The 17,500-nt window shown below is 32.0% G+C and overlaps 1 protein-coding gene across 1 annotated transcript in view; it reads left to right on the forward strand.

Moving 5' to 3' along the window:
* LOC135223568 (putative neural-cadherin 2) overlaps positions 1–17,500 on the forward strand; it is a 138,903-nt gene that overhangs the window by 84,859 nt on the left and 36,544 nt on the right. The window contains 7 exon segments of the mRNA XM_064262086.1: positions 5,425–5,544; positions 10,270–10,385; positions 11,740–11,904; positions 12,462–12,590; positions 15,207–15,384; positions 15,969–16,113; positions 16,943–17,031. Of these exon segments, the coding sequence (XP_064118156.1) occupies positions 5,425–5,544; positions 10,270–10,385; positions 11,740–11,904; positions 12,462–12,590; positions 15,207–15,384; positions 15,969–16,113; positions 16,943–17,031 (942 nt within the window).

Raw genomic sequence — 17,500 nt, forward strand, 5'->3', positions numbered from 1 at the left:
TTGGTGTAAAGAGTTGGAACTATTTCTGTTGGTGCGAAGACATTCATTCACTTGTATTCAGGAGTTGCTAAGCTCTCTCAGTCTTTGCAAATTTGTGTTCATGCATCACACACTTTACATAGTAATTTGTAAAATGTGCTGCATATTCGTGGATATGGGTAACTATCGCCTTTTGTGCTTAATATTTTCACGTGGGTTTAGATTGCAGCGACCTTATCTTTCTTTCTTTCAAATAATAGATATATTAGTCTTGAGAGGCTTGGTTTTTAAAAAAATCTTTTACTTTTTCACTATGAAAATGGGCGGCTTTAATGATTTCGCTTTCCATTAGTCCTTGTGTGAAAAAAATGTCAATTGTACTTTTGCTTTTTTGCGGTTCTTGTTAGTGCGACATACTGCACCCAGGAACTTTCAGTTTTGATGAACCTACACAGTAGAATTTGAAATGTCACTGTAAAATGAATAGACGAGTCCTTTAGTTTGCCAAAAGTGAACTCTATTTAAAATCTGTTGTTGTTAAATAGTTGGCGATACCATTTTTATTTGAGGTGTAACATTGGCACAATCAATATCATTAATATCATCAAAATGAGAAATGAAAGTGAAGACCCTTTGATCCCTTAGTGGACCCTCTCTCTCTCTCTCTCTTCTCTCCTTCTCCTACTCTCTCTCTCCTCCTTCTCCTCTTCTTCTCTCTCTCTCTCTCTCTCTCTCTCTTCTCTCTCTCTCTCTCTCTCTCTCAGTTTGCAGCAGTTAAACTTTTATTCTGTGAAACATATTCAAAGATTCATTATTAATTCTGAATGTTCGTTTGCCTTGGTGTTAAAAATATTCAACTAAAGTCATGTCGCTTGAAATTTTATGCTTTTGCCTGATTCATTTATAAAAATATTTATAACACTGGATGTGCTATCATTTTTGACATTTGTGATAAAATAGAAATCATGGTAGTTTTCTAGCTTTCAGGTACGTTGTAAAACTCATTCCTATTTAAGCATGATAGTTTCTTATAAGAATATAGACTATCTAATCCAATTCTGTTTCTTCCATCCCAATTTTCAAAATTGTATGTTTTCATGTGTTTATGATGATTTTTTTTTTTTTTATGAATTCCAAATATTTCCTTTTAAGAATGTTGACCTTTTCCTTTTATTATTTCATTTGTTTTGTAAACGTGAAATATTCCAAGTAACTCATAATAAATCTTACGATAAGAGTTATCTGCAAATTGTTCTAAATGCATGGTTATCTGTGACGGCAAAGATTCGAAAGTGTGTAATTGATCAATCTCCATTTGTCTTAAGGAAATAAGCTCATTAAGAATACATTTCTTATGCTTTAGTTTCGAACCAGAATGTAGACTATTACTGCAGAAATCTGTAGGGAAAGAAAATTTCAGTCACATGTTATGTAGTACATTTTACGTTTAAACAGGAAGATTAAGATATGAATCATTTAGGAGCTGAAGGTATAGCAGAATGATTGATGAAGCATGACACAATCTCGCACACACATGCGCAGGCGCTGAGAGAGAGAGAGAGAGAGAGAGAGAGAGAGAGAGAGAGAGAGAGAGAGAGAGATTATTTTCCTAACTTCGATTTACATATTTACCCTTTGAACTTACTAGCATATCAGATAATAAGAACGAAAATAAACATAACATGCAAAACATTTGGTATCAAGTTACAGAAAAGAAAAAGAGAGAGAGAGAGAGAGAGAGAGAGAGAGAGAGAGAGAGAGAGAGAGAGAGAGAGAGCTAGTAATATATTCTTTACAACCCTCATTTCTTTTCATTATCGTTTCCGATTAATCACGTTGAATTTCAATGCATATTTCATATGATTAACCATTTTTTTTCCAAATAACAAGTGATTATACTAAAAAAGTTTGAAGTAAATAAGTTCTTATCTCCTTGTATAATCCTCTTATGAAAACATAGTTTTATATAGGAATAAATACTAACATCATTTATTATTGAGGATGAGGAAAAAATTCATGACGAGATTGAAAATAATGAAAAAGATAGAGCCCTTTTTATCTGAACCTTGCAAAATGCGAAATACTCATATAAATGAAGAGCGATAAATGCTGTCAATAGAACGCATTCGATTTCGAACTTAATTTTCGATGATTCATGTGAGAAAGTAGAGAACCACCGGAGAATGATGAATATGAGCAAATAAAAATACTAAACGTATAGTATTTTATAAACCTGGACGTACACTAAATTTCAAGCAGCCCCTTCACTAAAGGAATGATGGTATGTTTGCATTTCTTATTCAATACATACACAAAGGAAGCAATCAAGAAGGAACCTAACCCCCAATGCCATATGAACATATATTTCCATTTATCTAAGTAGTCATTTTCAGGAGATATTTTGCTGATTTTCCTATATTAATGCACAAATAGACGCACCATTCATGCATCACTGAGATCATCTCATTTGTTCCGTGCCCTCCCCTGGATCATTAACATGTAGAATGAATCTGCTTTTGGTTGGTTAACATATGTTATTGGAATAGCCACCAATATGGAAAACCGTTACCCGTTTGGCAGAGCTGTTTATTGGCCCTAAATAGTAGTAATTTCAGCAGTTGGTTCTTTATGTAGTCTACTAACCCAAACACACAAACCCATGATAGCTTTAAAAAAATTGCTTATTAGAACTAGAATGATTGATGTAGGAATTAAATGTAATTTGAGAAATAATTTCAAAATAAAAAATTAGCTTTATAGGACAAGCGAATCCAAAAAAATAAGTAAATAAATAAAAAAAAGAGCAGAGAATTCAAGACGTTTAGAGGGCATTGTGGCTAATACAGTTGCATAATAATGTAGCTGGTAAAAAAGTAACCAGTAGATTCTAAGTTTATATCTACATATATATATATATATATATATATATATATATATATATATATATATATATATGTGTGTGTGTGTGTGTGTGTGTGTGTGTGTGTGTGTGTATATACATATATATATATATATATATATATATATATATATATATATAATTATATTATTAATAGATATATATGTATGTATGTATGTATATATTCGTATATATATATATATATATATATATATATTATATATATATATATATATATATTGTATTATTATTACTATTATCTCCGTCAAATGATTTATGAATGGTAGTGACGTTGGTGTGTAATAGACAATAAGATTAGAAACTCTTCCCCAATTGCTGCACAACAACTTCAAAAAGAAACATTGGTTTGAATCACCTATTAAGAAAGTAATGCGGTCGTCAACTCATAGATACTGCCAATTGCTATGCAATTTCAGTCAATGGAAAACTGAAATTGGCACTAGCAGAAACTTTGGCCTTTATCCAATGGACGTAATATACATCGTAATAGTCGAATATTAACACTCATCTACTTATTTAAAAACTGACTACGTAGTTGTTCCTTAGACTCTTTAATTACCTCTTAATGTTTGTTTTGTTAGTGTTCATTTTTGTTAATATTTGTAACTGCATGACACGGCTCTGGTATAAAGAAATGAAGACTAGAAAATAGTGGGTTTGTTACATTGAAAATTACCTCCAATATAATGATGAGATTTATAGGTAGATGATAACATTGACAATCTTTAGCAAAACAACGTTGAAACAAATTAAATGAGTGAACATATGATTATGACTCTTTCCCGCAAAGAAAACTGAAAACGCATTTAGAGATTTTTCCCTAACAAAGAGAGAAAAATAACGATGTAGGAACTCCCGTCTCCTTTGTAATCTGTTTGGATGCTTTCGCAGAACTGCATAAAAGCACCAGGAAGGCTTAAAGCACGGAAGTACCGTCAGAGACAAACTCTTTCTTTAGTCTGTTTTTTTTTTTTTATTGTACGTTCTACTAATGTTGTTATCATTTCTGCAGTAGCTTTCCGTCATGATTGATGTCATTATTTTCAATTTCAACTTTATTATTTTTATCGTAAAGAATAATGGTAAAAGTAGTATGAGTATCAGAATCATTATTGTTTATTTTGAGCATATAATTCCTTCATGACTTCGTTAAACTTTTATGAAAAAATTGACCTCATCATGCTATGTTCTTAATATGCATGTGGTGCAGAAGTGAACACATTAATTTGCTTTTTGAGAATGGCTCTGAAATCACTAAGCCACGGATTGAGGATTCCTAAAATCTGTTTCATGTTGTTTAAACTGCCTCTTTGTAGGCGAATTGGAATAAAAAAGGGAGAGAGAGAGAGAGAGAGAGAGAGAGAGAGAGAGAGAGAGAGAGAGAGAGAGAGAACGTTAAATCTAGAATTTTTTTTTACTAGATAAATGCTTTTGCGTATTTTTTCCCTTACCCGGCAGCATGCTCTTGACACGAAACTTATTTGCTAATTAAAAAAACTGCATTATCCTGTTTATACATTCTTATTCGACATTTGTCCTTCAATGAGATGTAAGCATAATGAAGCACACCTGACCTAAACCTATTCTCGCCTCAGAAGATAAGCTGAATGGAAGAAGTACTCGAATTTAATCTAAATCACATTTAGATACGTATGCCGCGTTTCATATACGGACTGAAACGAGAAACCAGCCTGAAATATGTAAATCCTTTTATACATAATCAGTACCCACGTGACCTTAATCTTAAATTCATGATTTTGTAGAGCCTTTTGGGAACGACTACCGTTACCAGCCCTTGGTACAATTGGCAAATAAAGAGACTCTCGCAACTACTGGCAATCTTTATCTTGCTAACGTGTGTGGTGGGATTGGGCCCGCCATTAAAGAGAGGATCTCCTTATATTACCCCCTTGGATGCAAGTCTTGTAAAAGTAGTATGTTTTCTTATAAAAGAAAATATTAAGCGATCGAGAAGTAAAAGTCGTTTTACTGTTTGTTTATAAATATGTGTATATATATATATACACACACACACACATGTTTATATATATATATATAATTATAATATATATATATATATATATATTGGTATATTATATATGTATATGTATATATATATATATATATATATATATATATATATATATATATATATATATGCCACGAGGAAAAATAAACAACGGCATATACTTTATTTATGGATTTATCACGTTCTTAACTTTCGTGATTCTGTTATATATATATATATATATATATATATATATATATATATATATATATATATATATATATATATATATATATATATATGTATAGTATATATATATATATGTATATATATATATATATATATATATGTGTATATATGTATATATATATATATATATATATTTATAGATGATATGTGTTGTGTGTGTGTGTGTGTGTGTGTGTGTGTATTGTGTGTACGCGAATATGCTTGAATAATTTCTTGGTTGTATTTTTTTTTATTCCACTATATGAATCCATGTAATTTCTACTTCCAGTCACACACCTAAGTAACGTGGGAAACCTGGCCTTCCAGCAGCCATGGATGGAGGTTTTCGTCAAAGAAAACACAGCACCTGCTCTACTACTTACCCTTCATGCCTCAACTAATTCTAGCAGTGAGTACATTTATACTCTTTTATTTAAAGTATTTCATCACATCAGTACATTTGAGTTGTCACCTTGTTGGAGTGTCTTTATTTTGGCCTTAATTCGTTTACGTGTTGCATTATATCTATATATATTACGTAATTCATCTTTGTTTTATCGTTTTATGAAATACTTTACTATGAGTTTGCAAATTCTAATGAGTGTCACCAACAACATTTTCACCTCATAACTTCCCTTCATAAGTTTAGAGTGAAACGTCTTTTTTTTTTTCATGTCTACATAGTGTTTTCTGCGAGGTTTCCTTACTTTAAAGACTGCCTGCATTCAGGAGTTTTTCTGACGCGGAGCCAGCTCAAAAAGGATTAAACTGACAGCTTTTATATCTCTCCTTTCGGAGTTTCCCATATGTTTTCATAGCATGCTCGTAAAGTCAATGTTTTGAAATTTCTTATAAACATATTCCTTGTCCAATTTGTTTTGGCTTTACTACAGTAGCACTTATAATCTAAATGTCATTTCCATTGATAAAATTTTTTTTGATACTTTGATAGATTATTATATTTAAAAAATCAAATCGTCGCAGCCTTACGAAATAATAATTTAACTTCCTCTTAGCACAAGACAGTATAAAAAAACATTTCACCAGAGTGAGGACTATTATTTTAGTTTTTTTAAATTTCAAAACAATTTTTTACGGTGGTGTAGGCTCTTAAAAGAAAAACAGCCCAAAATGTCAATTCGAACATATTCTTAAACCAACAGGTGCCAAGTAGCAATATAAACTCTCACAGCACTGCCTTTCCCATACGTAATGGAAAAATTGTAACAGGATTATAAGACCAATGTCATCCTATCCACTGAAGTGTTGATCATTTCACTTCTTGAACAATCTTCGTGCTTTCTTTGTCTTTGCCTGATGCATTCATCAAAGAGGTTTCGGATTGCTAATCGGATTAATCTGAGATCTCATCGCGCCATTGAACTCAAAGCACAAGACGAATATCCGAGATTAATCTGGGTATATCAAGGGGAACTATTTTCCTGATAATACAATTAGAATACTGAACTCTTTTTAGATCACGTGACTGTCCTTTATTCCCTTTATGAAATTTTGATAATTAATGGAGTAAAGAAAGAGAAACGGAGGAGAAAGAATGGTAAATGGGACGGACAAAGTTACTAGAAATATAAAAGCTCATGAGAAAGGGGCGACTTGAGTCATCAGAAATATCTGCAAAAAAAAAGAAAAAAAAGCTATTGAAGGAAGAGAAACTATCCAAAGAATACAATAATGTGGGAATTTTCCTGTATATTATATTCTTTGAAGCCAAACAGATAAAAGATGATTACGAATCGCAATGCCAGTTTACTCTGTTTCCCGAGTATCTATGAAATAAGTAAATATAATTCAATGTGTGGAAAAATTTCCAGGAAGAGTTGTTTCATCATGACTTTTTTTATTTTTAGCGGTCGAACTATACTCCATCTGTCCATCAGCCTGTGGTGTTTTCGCATGGTAACACTGCGTCCCGGGCTTTAAATAGTTACGCTTTGAGTAAATTTTAGGTAAATAAAAGGATATCTGGGTGTACATTTGCACCTCAAAAGTGTTTTAATAATTTACAGTATGCGAATTACACCGTTAATATTCGAAATAAGGTTATTATTATTGTTGAATGTAACTATATACAGCCCGGGACGCAGTGTTACCATACGCAAACACCTCACGCTGGTGGACAGATGGAAAAAAACAGAGTATAGTAACAAAATTATCTTATATTTCACCAGAATTTAGAAGATTTAACATTATTTGTACCTAATCCTTGGACTTTCTTGAACGACATTGGCACCCTTATGATTGAAGCCGTTAGTTCAGTCCCAATTACAGACTTCTAAGATTCATTCTGAAAAGGTGGCGTGAGAAAATCAACGAAACCATAAAATCCAGGTCCCCACTGCACATTATGTAAAAGAAATGTAGAAAATGTGCATATATTCCCTTAACAAAGTATTACAAAACTTTATGGATGTTTGAGAATGATATTCTTCTTTTGAACATTTATTTTATTTTGCAGTTAACAGTCTTTTTGCGCTTATTTACAGAACTCGTCATGGAACCTTTAGATTCGTCTGCATTCTGAAAAAAAATATTGCTTACCATTTTTCAGGTGACTTTAAAAATGCCACTAGCTCGTTTGCTGTCCTTGAAAACTTCTAAAAATTTCAGTTGGACTTTTCCATCAATGTGAATTAAAAAATCAATATTTCGATAAAATTTTTTCTCACTTTCAAAGCTTACTATAGAACCCAGATGTAGATAAGCGATTATGAAAAAAAGAAGGAAATAATCACAATAAAAGGTAAAAACATTACATTCTTCCAACAAATTTTAGCACTCGTCTCCTTTTGATTCTTCACATTCTATATGCAATGAAAAAATAAATCTCTCGAAAGTGTTGACTACTTCGTACGCAAAGTTTTTCTTTTTCCTTTATTTTTATGTTATATGGGGCGTACGTTTCTACTTCTGCAAAAAAAAAAAAAAAAAAAACGGTTAAACAAAGACAACAATGGAGCGAGGCTTTGGAACTTTTTTTTCAACTTATATATCTTCATTTTCCGAATTACCGACGTAATTGGAAAGCCTGTAATGTTAGGTGATTACGGTTAACGTTTCTTTCATAAATTTTCACTTTTTTATTATTCCCAGTAGTTTAATGCTGCCATTCATTTCCTTTGTAATTATGAGTTTTTTTTTTCTTTTGGCAAACTTTCCACACAATCGTTAATCCATTACTCGCAATGATTTTACTCATCTGTAGAGGTTAGCAAAACTTGTGCTATCTTGATTGAAACGTAACATAGTTAAGTATAATGATCAGCACTAGTAGTTTTATATTAGTGTCTTTCTTTTATTATGCTCGTTGTACGTATGAAAAAGATCATTTATTAGGAGACAGTAAAGCAAAATCTTATTATACACAAAATAAGGAATCTTCGTGTTTTCTTCAGTTTCTTCATCAGGTTTTTGGAACTTATTATGAAAATTATTATATACTTGAAATTAATTCGTCTTGAATAAAAAGTTTTATATCTAAAGCTTGGACAAATAAAAAAAAAACTAAGAAAGATAAGAATGAAACAACATAATTATACCATTTTTATTATCACAGAAGCTCAAGTAAGTTTTCATATTAAGAGAACCATATGCAAACGTAATATAAAACAAAATTATGACGAAAAATCATAAAATACTTTATATTTTAACGTTATTTGTCACCAAACTCCAGATAATATATTCAAACCTGTAGAAAATGAACAAACTATTTCACATATGTTATTTTATTGTGCCACTTAATTCATATTAAATGTGCTCTAATAAATGAGATAATGATAACTAGAAATGTTCTCAGACACTTCGTCTACCTCTTTTATTATGGACCTAAACTTTCGACAACCGCTCTGCCTTCCACTTCAGCTTTTACCAGGCTTCATCGCCTAATCAAGGGAAGATAAATGATAAAATAAAATATAATTGTACACTCTTAGGTTGTATCCGCATTACAGCAGAACCTGTCATATACACACGTCTCGGCAGATCACAGCACACATGTCGAAAACAGGTTCAATAGAGGTCAACCACCTGCTGGTAGCCCTAACCTGTGAGACGTACGATTATCCAGCATCTACAGAAGATTCGTTTCCACTTCTGATTGTTGCACCTTATTCAGTCGGCGATTCGACTGAGTGAAACCTGCAATGATCGCGAAAATACACAGAAATAAATCTTATCACTAATATATGATGATAATCTGACTTGTTACATCCTCCCTCTGTTACTGTGATATTAGCAGCAGCGGTAGCAGTAGAAGCAGTAGTAATAGTAGTAGTATTAGTAGCAGTAGTGCAGTTGTTGTTAGGCAACGCCATTATTAAAAGCGATCATGAAAAATTTTTATCATATCTGAAAAGTTGTCGATCTTTCACTGACATTTTTCTCAAGGAATAAATGGAGCGTTTAATATGAGGCAGGAGCGAAAGGGCTTACAAAAAAATAGAAGCGGAAATGCTCTCTCCTTTTCCTCCATCTCTTTGGAGGGATCCTTCCTATACCCTTGACTTGCATAATGCTATTTCCGAGGGCTCATCTCATCTTTCTTCTCCGCGGCCTTAACCATAAGACTCAAGATTCGCGCAGGGATCTCATTCGACGCCATTTAACGTTGCATGCGATTTTTCACCCAGGTTCCTTTGTGTTCTCTGTTGGACCCAACTTTGTTTGCCAGATATTTAACCTAATGCATGGCTTTGTTTGCTTACATGAGATGTGAAAGAAAGGTATAGTGAAAGGAGTCGATGTTAACAAAATCTCCTTTAATCACAAATTTCTACTTTCCTCTATTTATGTTATATTACTCGATTATTTCTTATTCAAATAGATTTTAGATGTCAAAACAGAATATTTTCGTATCATACTTAAACAATATCTGTTGCATTTGTTATTTCCAGAATTTAAGACAAATTATAATGTTCCTTTTTATTTATAAATAAGTTAGTGTTGATTTTGTTCCAATACCACTTTGAATGTTAACAGAGATTTTTTCCCATTATGATTAGTAATATATTTCAGATTTTTTTCTTTTTTTTACATGTCACATTTAATGTATGATATTTCTGGTTAGAAACTACCTTTAAGTAAGTCTCATTGGTATTTTCTACATTTTATTTTCCAGCTAAGAGTGTATTTTACAGCATAGTGAGTGGAGGCTTAAATGGCCTTTTCGTGGTCGATCCACATTCTGGTCATCTCACCTTAGCGGCGCCTCTTGACTACGAAACAAAGAACTCAGTAAGTTCAGTTCAGCCTCTTTATATATATATATTATATGTATATATATATATATATAATATTATATATCATATATATATATATATATATATATATATATATATATATATATATATATATTAATTATTCTATACTTTCACTTATACTTTTCAAACCAAGTTCCAAAATTACTTATGAAGTTACCGCCATTTACCGTCAGTTTTCCTCTCCTAATTTTTATTTTTTAATATGAAATCTATTAGTATGTTAGTATGTCGCTTAAAAACAATAATTTAGAATTAGAACACTGATGATATGAAGCCTAGGTATAAACTAATTTAAATTAAAAAGATTATATCAGCTACCCACACAGCCCCATATAGTATATATATATATATATATATATATATATATAATAATAATTATATATATATATATATAATATATATATAATATACATATGTATGTATATAATATACATATATATATATTATATAATATATATATATATATATATATATATATATATATATTTAATATATATATGTGTGTGTGTGTATGTAAGAGATTTAATCAGTATAGATTTAATTGATGGACGAAATTAGATCACCCTTCCGGTCTACAATTAAAATCTGGAATATGACTATGAATATATAAACCTTCCGGACGCATGTCTGTCATATATATTTTTCAAATATGGGCCTTGCCTGTATTGATACTTTTTTTTACTTAAATAGTTAGAATTCTAAATTGATTTTTCAAGAAACGTACTAATATACTGATGAATTTCATATTCAAAAAGGAAAACAAAGAGAGGTGAACTGGCGGTAACTGGCGGGAACTTCATAAGTAATTCTGGTCCTTGGTTTGAAAAGTATAAGTGAAAGTATAGAATAATCTATTAAATAAATTCATGTCAGAGTCACTTTATAGAGAGCTTTAGTGGCAGTTTTTTGTGTTTTCTCTCTTCCCAATGATCTCATTTCTCTTGAAATATGTCCTTGATATTCTCATCCCGCATAATTAAGCATCAAAAAGATCAGGAATTGCTCGCATAAACCAGGTCCAATCTCGAACGCAAAAATGGATTTTATCTAGCTTTCGAAGTGAGCATCTTTCCCCCCCTCCACCCCGGCAGAATTAAAGAAATGATAGATAAATTTATTGTCGTGCTTTGTGGGTTTTACTAAATCTTACATACACGGGGAATGAGCATTTTATAGTCTCCTTATAGTAGTTATCCCTCTAGACACATCCATGGAGCTTTGTTTATAAGATTGACGAGAGCGTATTGATTCTACGATAACGATGTACATCAGAGGCAGTATTATAACTTTAGATAACACTATATATTTGCCTCCCGATTCATCTACAGTACGAGTTGATAGTAGGGGCGATCTGCGGGGAAGAACGAGCGTTTGCTCAGGTCGTGGTGAAGGTCAGGGATTTGAATGACCTTCCGCCGACTTTCCCTCGGCCGCTGTTCGAGACCCAAATCACAGAGGAGGATGATCGCCATCTTCCTAAACCCATTCTTCAGGTAAATCAGCTTTACATTTGCTTTCATAAGTTTACTCTGCCCTACATATGATTCCATTCCTAAATTACTTTCAATTACGTGTGCATATATGTTTACTTTGGGTTAAAAGGCCTGCACGCCTGACAGTGCTCTACGGGGTAGCATCTCTCTCAGACAAGTGTTACTCGCAATCTTATACATAATGGGATATCTGTATGCCATAAATATTTGCATAAAAATCATACCAAGAAAATTTTTCAACTGAATATGAAGATATTCAACTGGAATTATTCTTTGGATTATCGTTATGTAACCATTAATTGCATGAAGATATGCTAATATAAGTAAGGGAGCTCTGAGTAAATTCTTGTCTTCTCTTATAATAGCATGAAAATATCCAACAATCGTAAATTTCAATTTAAACCTCATTCTCGAAATTAGATATAAAAATTTATACCCTTTGAAAAATATATACTCTCTATTTTATGCTCATTTGTTCCACTGCTTTCAAAAAAGGCTGAAATATATAGTGTCACTTTTGGAAAGCGAGATTCAGACTTATGTCTCATAAATACCAGGTTGCAGCCAATGATGGTGATGTCAGCGACACAAACCGACTGCAGTATAGCCTGCACATAGAGGATTCACCTGAATCTACTGACATATTCACTATCACAAACAACACAGGGCACTTATACCTTTTGAAAGTAAGTATTATGGTTTGTTTGTCGTTCTAGTTCGTAATGTTACTCGTGAAGGATTTCTGATGATGTTTCATTTAGTTTAGATTCAACGTTTGAATACTTTTCTTTCATATGAAACATTCTGTTAATTTCCTTATCACTTCATAATTCACTACCGTATGTGTTTTTTTAAAAGTCTGAAATTTTCTTTATGTTAAACTTTAGTTGATAAGGTTCCGCCCCTCCCCCCTCCTCTCTCTCTCTCTCTCTCTCTCTCTCTCTCTCTCTCTCTCTCTCTCTCTCTCTCTTCTCATGCAAGCACCATTTTTCGAACGACGTTCGTGACAAAAATGATATCCTATTCATGATTTGCGACTGAATGAATGAAGAAAAATAGGAATGTGATCTGTATTCCTTCGTCATAATGCAGTATATCTTGAGGAGAGCTTCCGTGGATTTGTAAACACCCACATTTTTTGTGATATATGTAAATAGAGAAACATTATTATTATTATTTATTATATTATTAGTAGTCTAACAATTACATACAAGAATAACACCATCATTAATAGTAATGATATGTTCTGTCAGAAAGGAATAGCTTCATCAGCCGAATCAATTTTATAAGCTTTGACAGTCCTTGTAACCAGTTTTTCAATATTGACGCTTCATAAAATTTGGGCAAAACTCGTATTTGGTGAGAAAATATTAAGTTCGTTCTGAAATAATTCATCATTCTGAATGGTCATTTATGGTCATTTATGATTTTGTATGGTCATTTCCAGATCGTTATTTATGAAGCTAATTTTAAGAATTACACAGTTGTTCCAAATGATTTTAGTTAAATAGATATTTCCCCTTCAGAAGAATAATATTACGTATAAATATATCCTTACTCAAGATAGAAAGCGTAGTAGTGAAACGCGGAGTGTAGACCCCGCAGGGTTTGCAGTAAGTTTATCCGGCAGACCGGCTACGCCAATATGTTATTACATGTCCATTATATCTTGAAATCTTTCTTTGCTAAAGAAGTGTTGATTAAAGTATTGATGATCAGTGTAGATACGATTGCTTGAAAAGTTAGTCCCAATATTACTTGCACACTTTTTCGTCTCAAGATATAAAACATTTCGATTTATCGGTTTGTATATTAAATAAGTATTAATTGCGTTTTACAAGTACTATTATATAAGAGGCACTAAATTTATTGCTACTAAACACAGGAAAAGAAAACTGCTGGCGTTTGAAATCAAAGAAGAGCACACTACAAAGTTAAAAGAAGAGCACACTACAAAGTAAGGTAGACGATTCCTATCTCTAATAACTAAAATAACTAAAATAAAAGCTAACTAGTGTTTACGATAAAACACGACCTGCAGCGGTCGATAGTTCCTTCCAATAATGAAACTGCCGGCCCCCAGGCTTTGGTAAAAACTCTTCCACGAACTTAGACAAAACGGATGTCTAGGAAGAAACTTCGACCCAGCTTTTTAGGCCATCAAGGCAGAAACAGTTACAGATAAAACACAGCCTGTCCATTCAAGGGCAGTGCGTAGAGACGGTTCAACGTCCATTTATGGCTACATCTGGATCAGTAGAATTATGCTTATCTCTTCTTTTCTTTCGTTCTTATCTTTCAGACGTTTGTAGAATATATGTATGCACACACGGACACACAAACACACACACACACGTACACACACACACACACACACACACACAACACACATATATATATATATATATATATATATATATATATATATATATGTGTGTGTGTGTGTGTGTGTGTGTGTACGTGTGTGTGTGTGTTTGTGTGTCCGTGTGTGCATACATATATTCTACAAACGTCTGAAAGATAAGAACGAAAGAAAAGAAGAGATAAGCATAATTCTACTGATCCAGTAGAATTATATATATATATATATATATATATGTATGTGTGTGTGCGTGTGTGTGTATGTATATATATTTGTACACACACACACACACGCACACACACACACACACACACACACATATATATATATATATATATATATATATATATAATATATATATATATATATATATATATACATATAAATATATAAATATATATATATATATATATATATATATATATATATATATATATACTATATAGGGATATATTATATATATATAATCTATATATATATAATATATATATATATATATATCTATATATATATATATATATATATATATATAATATATATATATATAGATATATATATATATATATCTATATATATCTATATCATATATATATATATATATATAGATATATATATATATATATATATAATATATTATATATATCCTGATATATACATAGAATATATATATATATATATATATATAATATATATATATCTATATATATATATATTCTATATATAATTGTATCTCTATATATTCTATATATATATATCCTATATATATATAATATGTCCTCTCTACTCTATCTCTATATATATATATATCTCTATATATATTTATATTCTATATCTATCTCTTATATATCTATATATATATATATATATATATAAGATATATATTATTATATATTATATATACTATATATATGATATCTATATGATTTTAACTTTTTTGCAGGCGTTGAATCGTGATGCCCCAGATGGCAGACCGAGATGGCATCTGAGGGTTACTGTCACGGACGGACTCCACACAGCCCAGGCTCTTATCCATGTCAACGTCAAGGACATCAATGATAACTCACCATACTTTCCCCATGACACCATCAATGCCACTGTCATGGAGAACTCTCGGACGGGTAAGTCCATTTTTGTGTCAATACTAATTTATATTATAATCTATATGACAATACATTTTTTATTATTTATCACCCATGAGCGAATTTGTGAATAGTTTACTTTAATGTCGACTTATAGCTGTTAAAGGTTTTATTTGTTACATCTGAAATGTATAGCACGAAATATCTCTCATATTCAAGAAGACATCGTTAAAACCTTCCTTGTCAGAACCGAGCTTTCATTAAGGAAATTATTAGCTGTCATCCGAAGTTACTGTATAACTGCCAGATGTGTTGACATCCATCGATTCAAACTCATGACTGTAATTATGACTAACTACCTCAAGTATTTTTGTTATATTAAAGTGAATTTCCTCCTTTATCGATGTTTCTCGTAAGCTCAGAAAAAAGTATCCCACCATAGGTATCCTACCATAGAAACCCCATTTGTATATTTTAATGTTTCTCTCAATAGCCTGTAAAAGTAACTTACTCATTTGTATTTATTTAACGAAAAAATTACAAAGTATGATTTATGAATTTCCTTAAGTATAATCATCGAGTCCATAACCTTCACCCCTTGTTTGTTTTTCTCCTCTTGTTAGGAGTGGAGATCCTGCGAGTGACGGCCCTTGACAACGACGACCCGGAGGAAGGGACCAACGCCGTCCTGTCGTATTTCGTGGAGAAGAACGTCATAGACGAACACTCGGGTCAGCACATTTTCAACATAGAGTCGCAAAGTGGCAGGTAAGTAGGGTCGTGAATGACTCAGGTATGAAGCCAGGCCAGGCAAACATTGCCATAAGTCCGCCGAGATTTTAATGCAGCATCATTCCTCCGCCTCATTTGCCCGAGGTAATGAGGAAGTGGTTTTCAACTCGAACGATTATGCTGTGTTGGAGCTTATTAATGGCGGGGGGTTGAGTTGGCGTAAACATATTAACGTATTCAGACGCAGATTTTAGAATTCAATGGGAATTCATCCGGCATACTCCAACCGCCGCTCTCAGGAATGCTTGACTTTCCCATTTAAACTAATGAATCCTTAATATGAAAATAAACCACCAGGGTATTCTTGAATTGCGTGATATGCGATTTTTCTGTGTGGGATCGTAGCTATTATACCTTTCTTTGTTTGTTTTCCTGATCCTGGTAAGAAGCTGTGTCTGGGATTGTTGGATTCCATGTATTTCACAATTGAATAATGTCGTTACATTCTAAGCTGTGTACAGAGAAAGGAGACGAAATGTTTCTTGTCTCACGAGTTTGCCGTTCTTAATTGCGAAACCTTTCAATTACTTCATCTTTGGCTTTATGTTCTAGCTTTATTCCTTAGTCAACCTTTCCATAAACTTTGTTTTTATGTAGATGTCAGGCACACCTCAAAACAGGAGGGTAATAGTTTTATTTTTTTGCTTACATACATAATAGTATAGGGAAAATAAATGCTTCTTTCTTCTTGTACACTGACCAACATAATTGAGAATGTATATCATTTTTCTTTTCAAGTTATAACATTTAGTATAATGATGAAATATATAAATATCCTAATAAGCGTTGTCTTTATTTTTCGCAGATTATTTACAGCACAGTGTTGCCTTGATAGAGAGAGAACACCGTTTTATGCCATCCAGGTTGTAGCAGCCGACGGAGGAGGACTCAAGGGTGAGTAGAAGGAATCAGTATTCAGTGTTTATGATTTCTTTAGTTACCGTTTTCAGATTTAGATACTTTTTGGTGCATTATGAAATGTTTCTTATTCATAACTCTTCTTATCTTATGAATTGTTTATATCGTTCTTAGAATTCCTGCATTCCCCACTTACAGTGCCTCAATAACTCATCGATTTTTTTCTTACCCAGCTTTTATTAGATCTATCTACGTTGGTATAATTAAAGCAATGTAATACAATCAATGTAATAGAAAATCTCTTCAGTGTTTTTTATTTTTTCACAGTTCTTGTAAATTACAAACAGTTTTGGGATAATTATAATTTGTAACTTGGAGAACAACCTGGAAGTGATATTCTGTCAAAAGCGAAGGATCAGAGAGCCTCATAGAAATCATGCAGTTTTGATTATTCATTTTTTTTCGTGAAGATATTTTAAAATTCCTGTATTAATATATATATATA

The sequence above is a fragment of the Macrobrachium nipponense genome, chromosome 10 (genome assembly GCF_015104395.2).
Source record: "Macrobrachium nipponense isolate FS-2020 chromosome 10, ASM1510439v2, whole genome shotgun sequence".
NCBI classification, from domain to species: Eukaryota; Metazoa; Arthropoda; class Malacostraca; order Decapoda; family Palaemonidae; genus Macrobrachium; species Macrobrachium nipponense.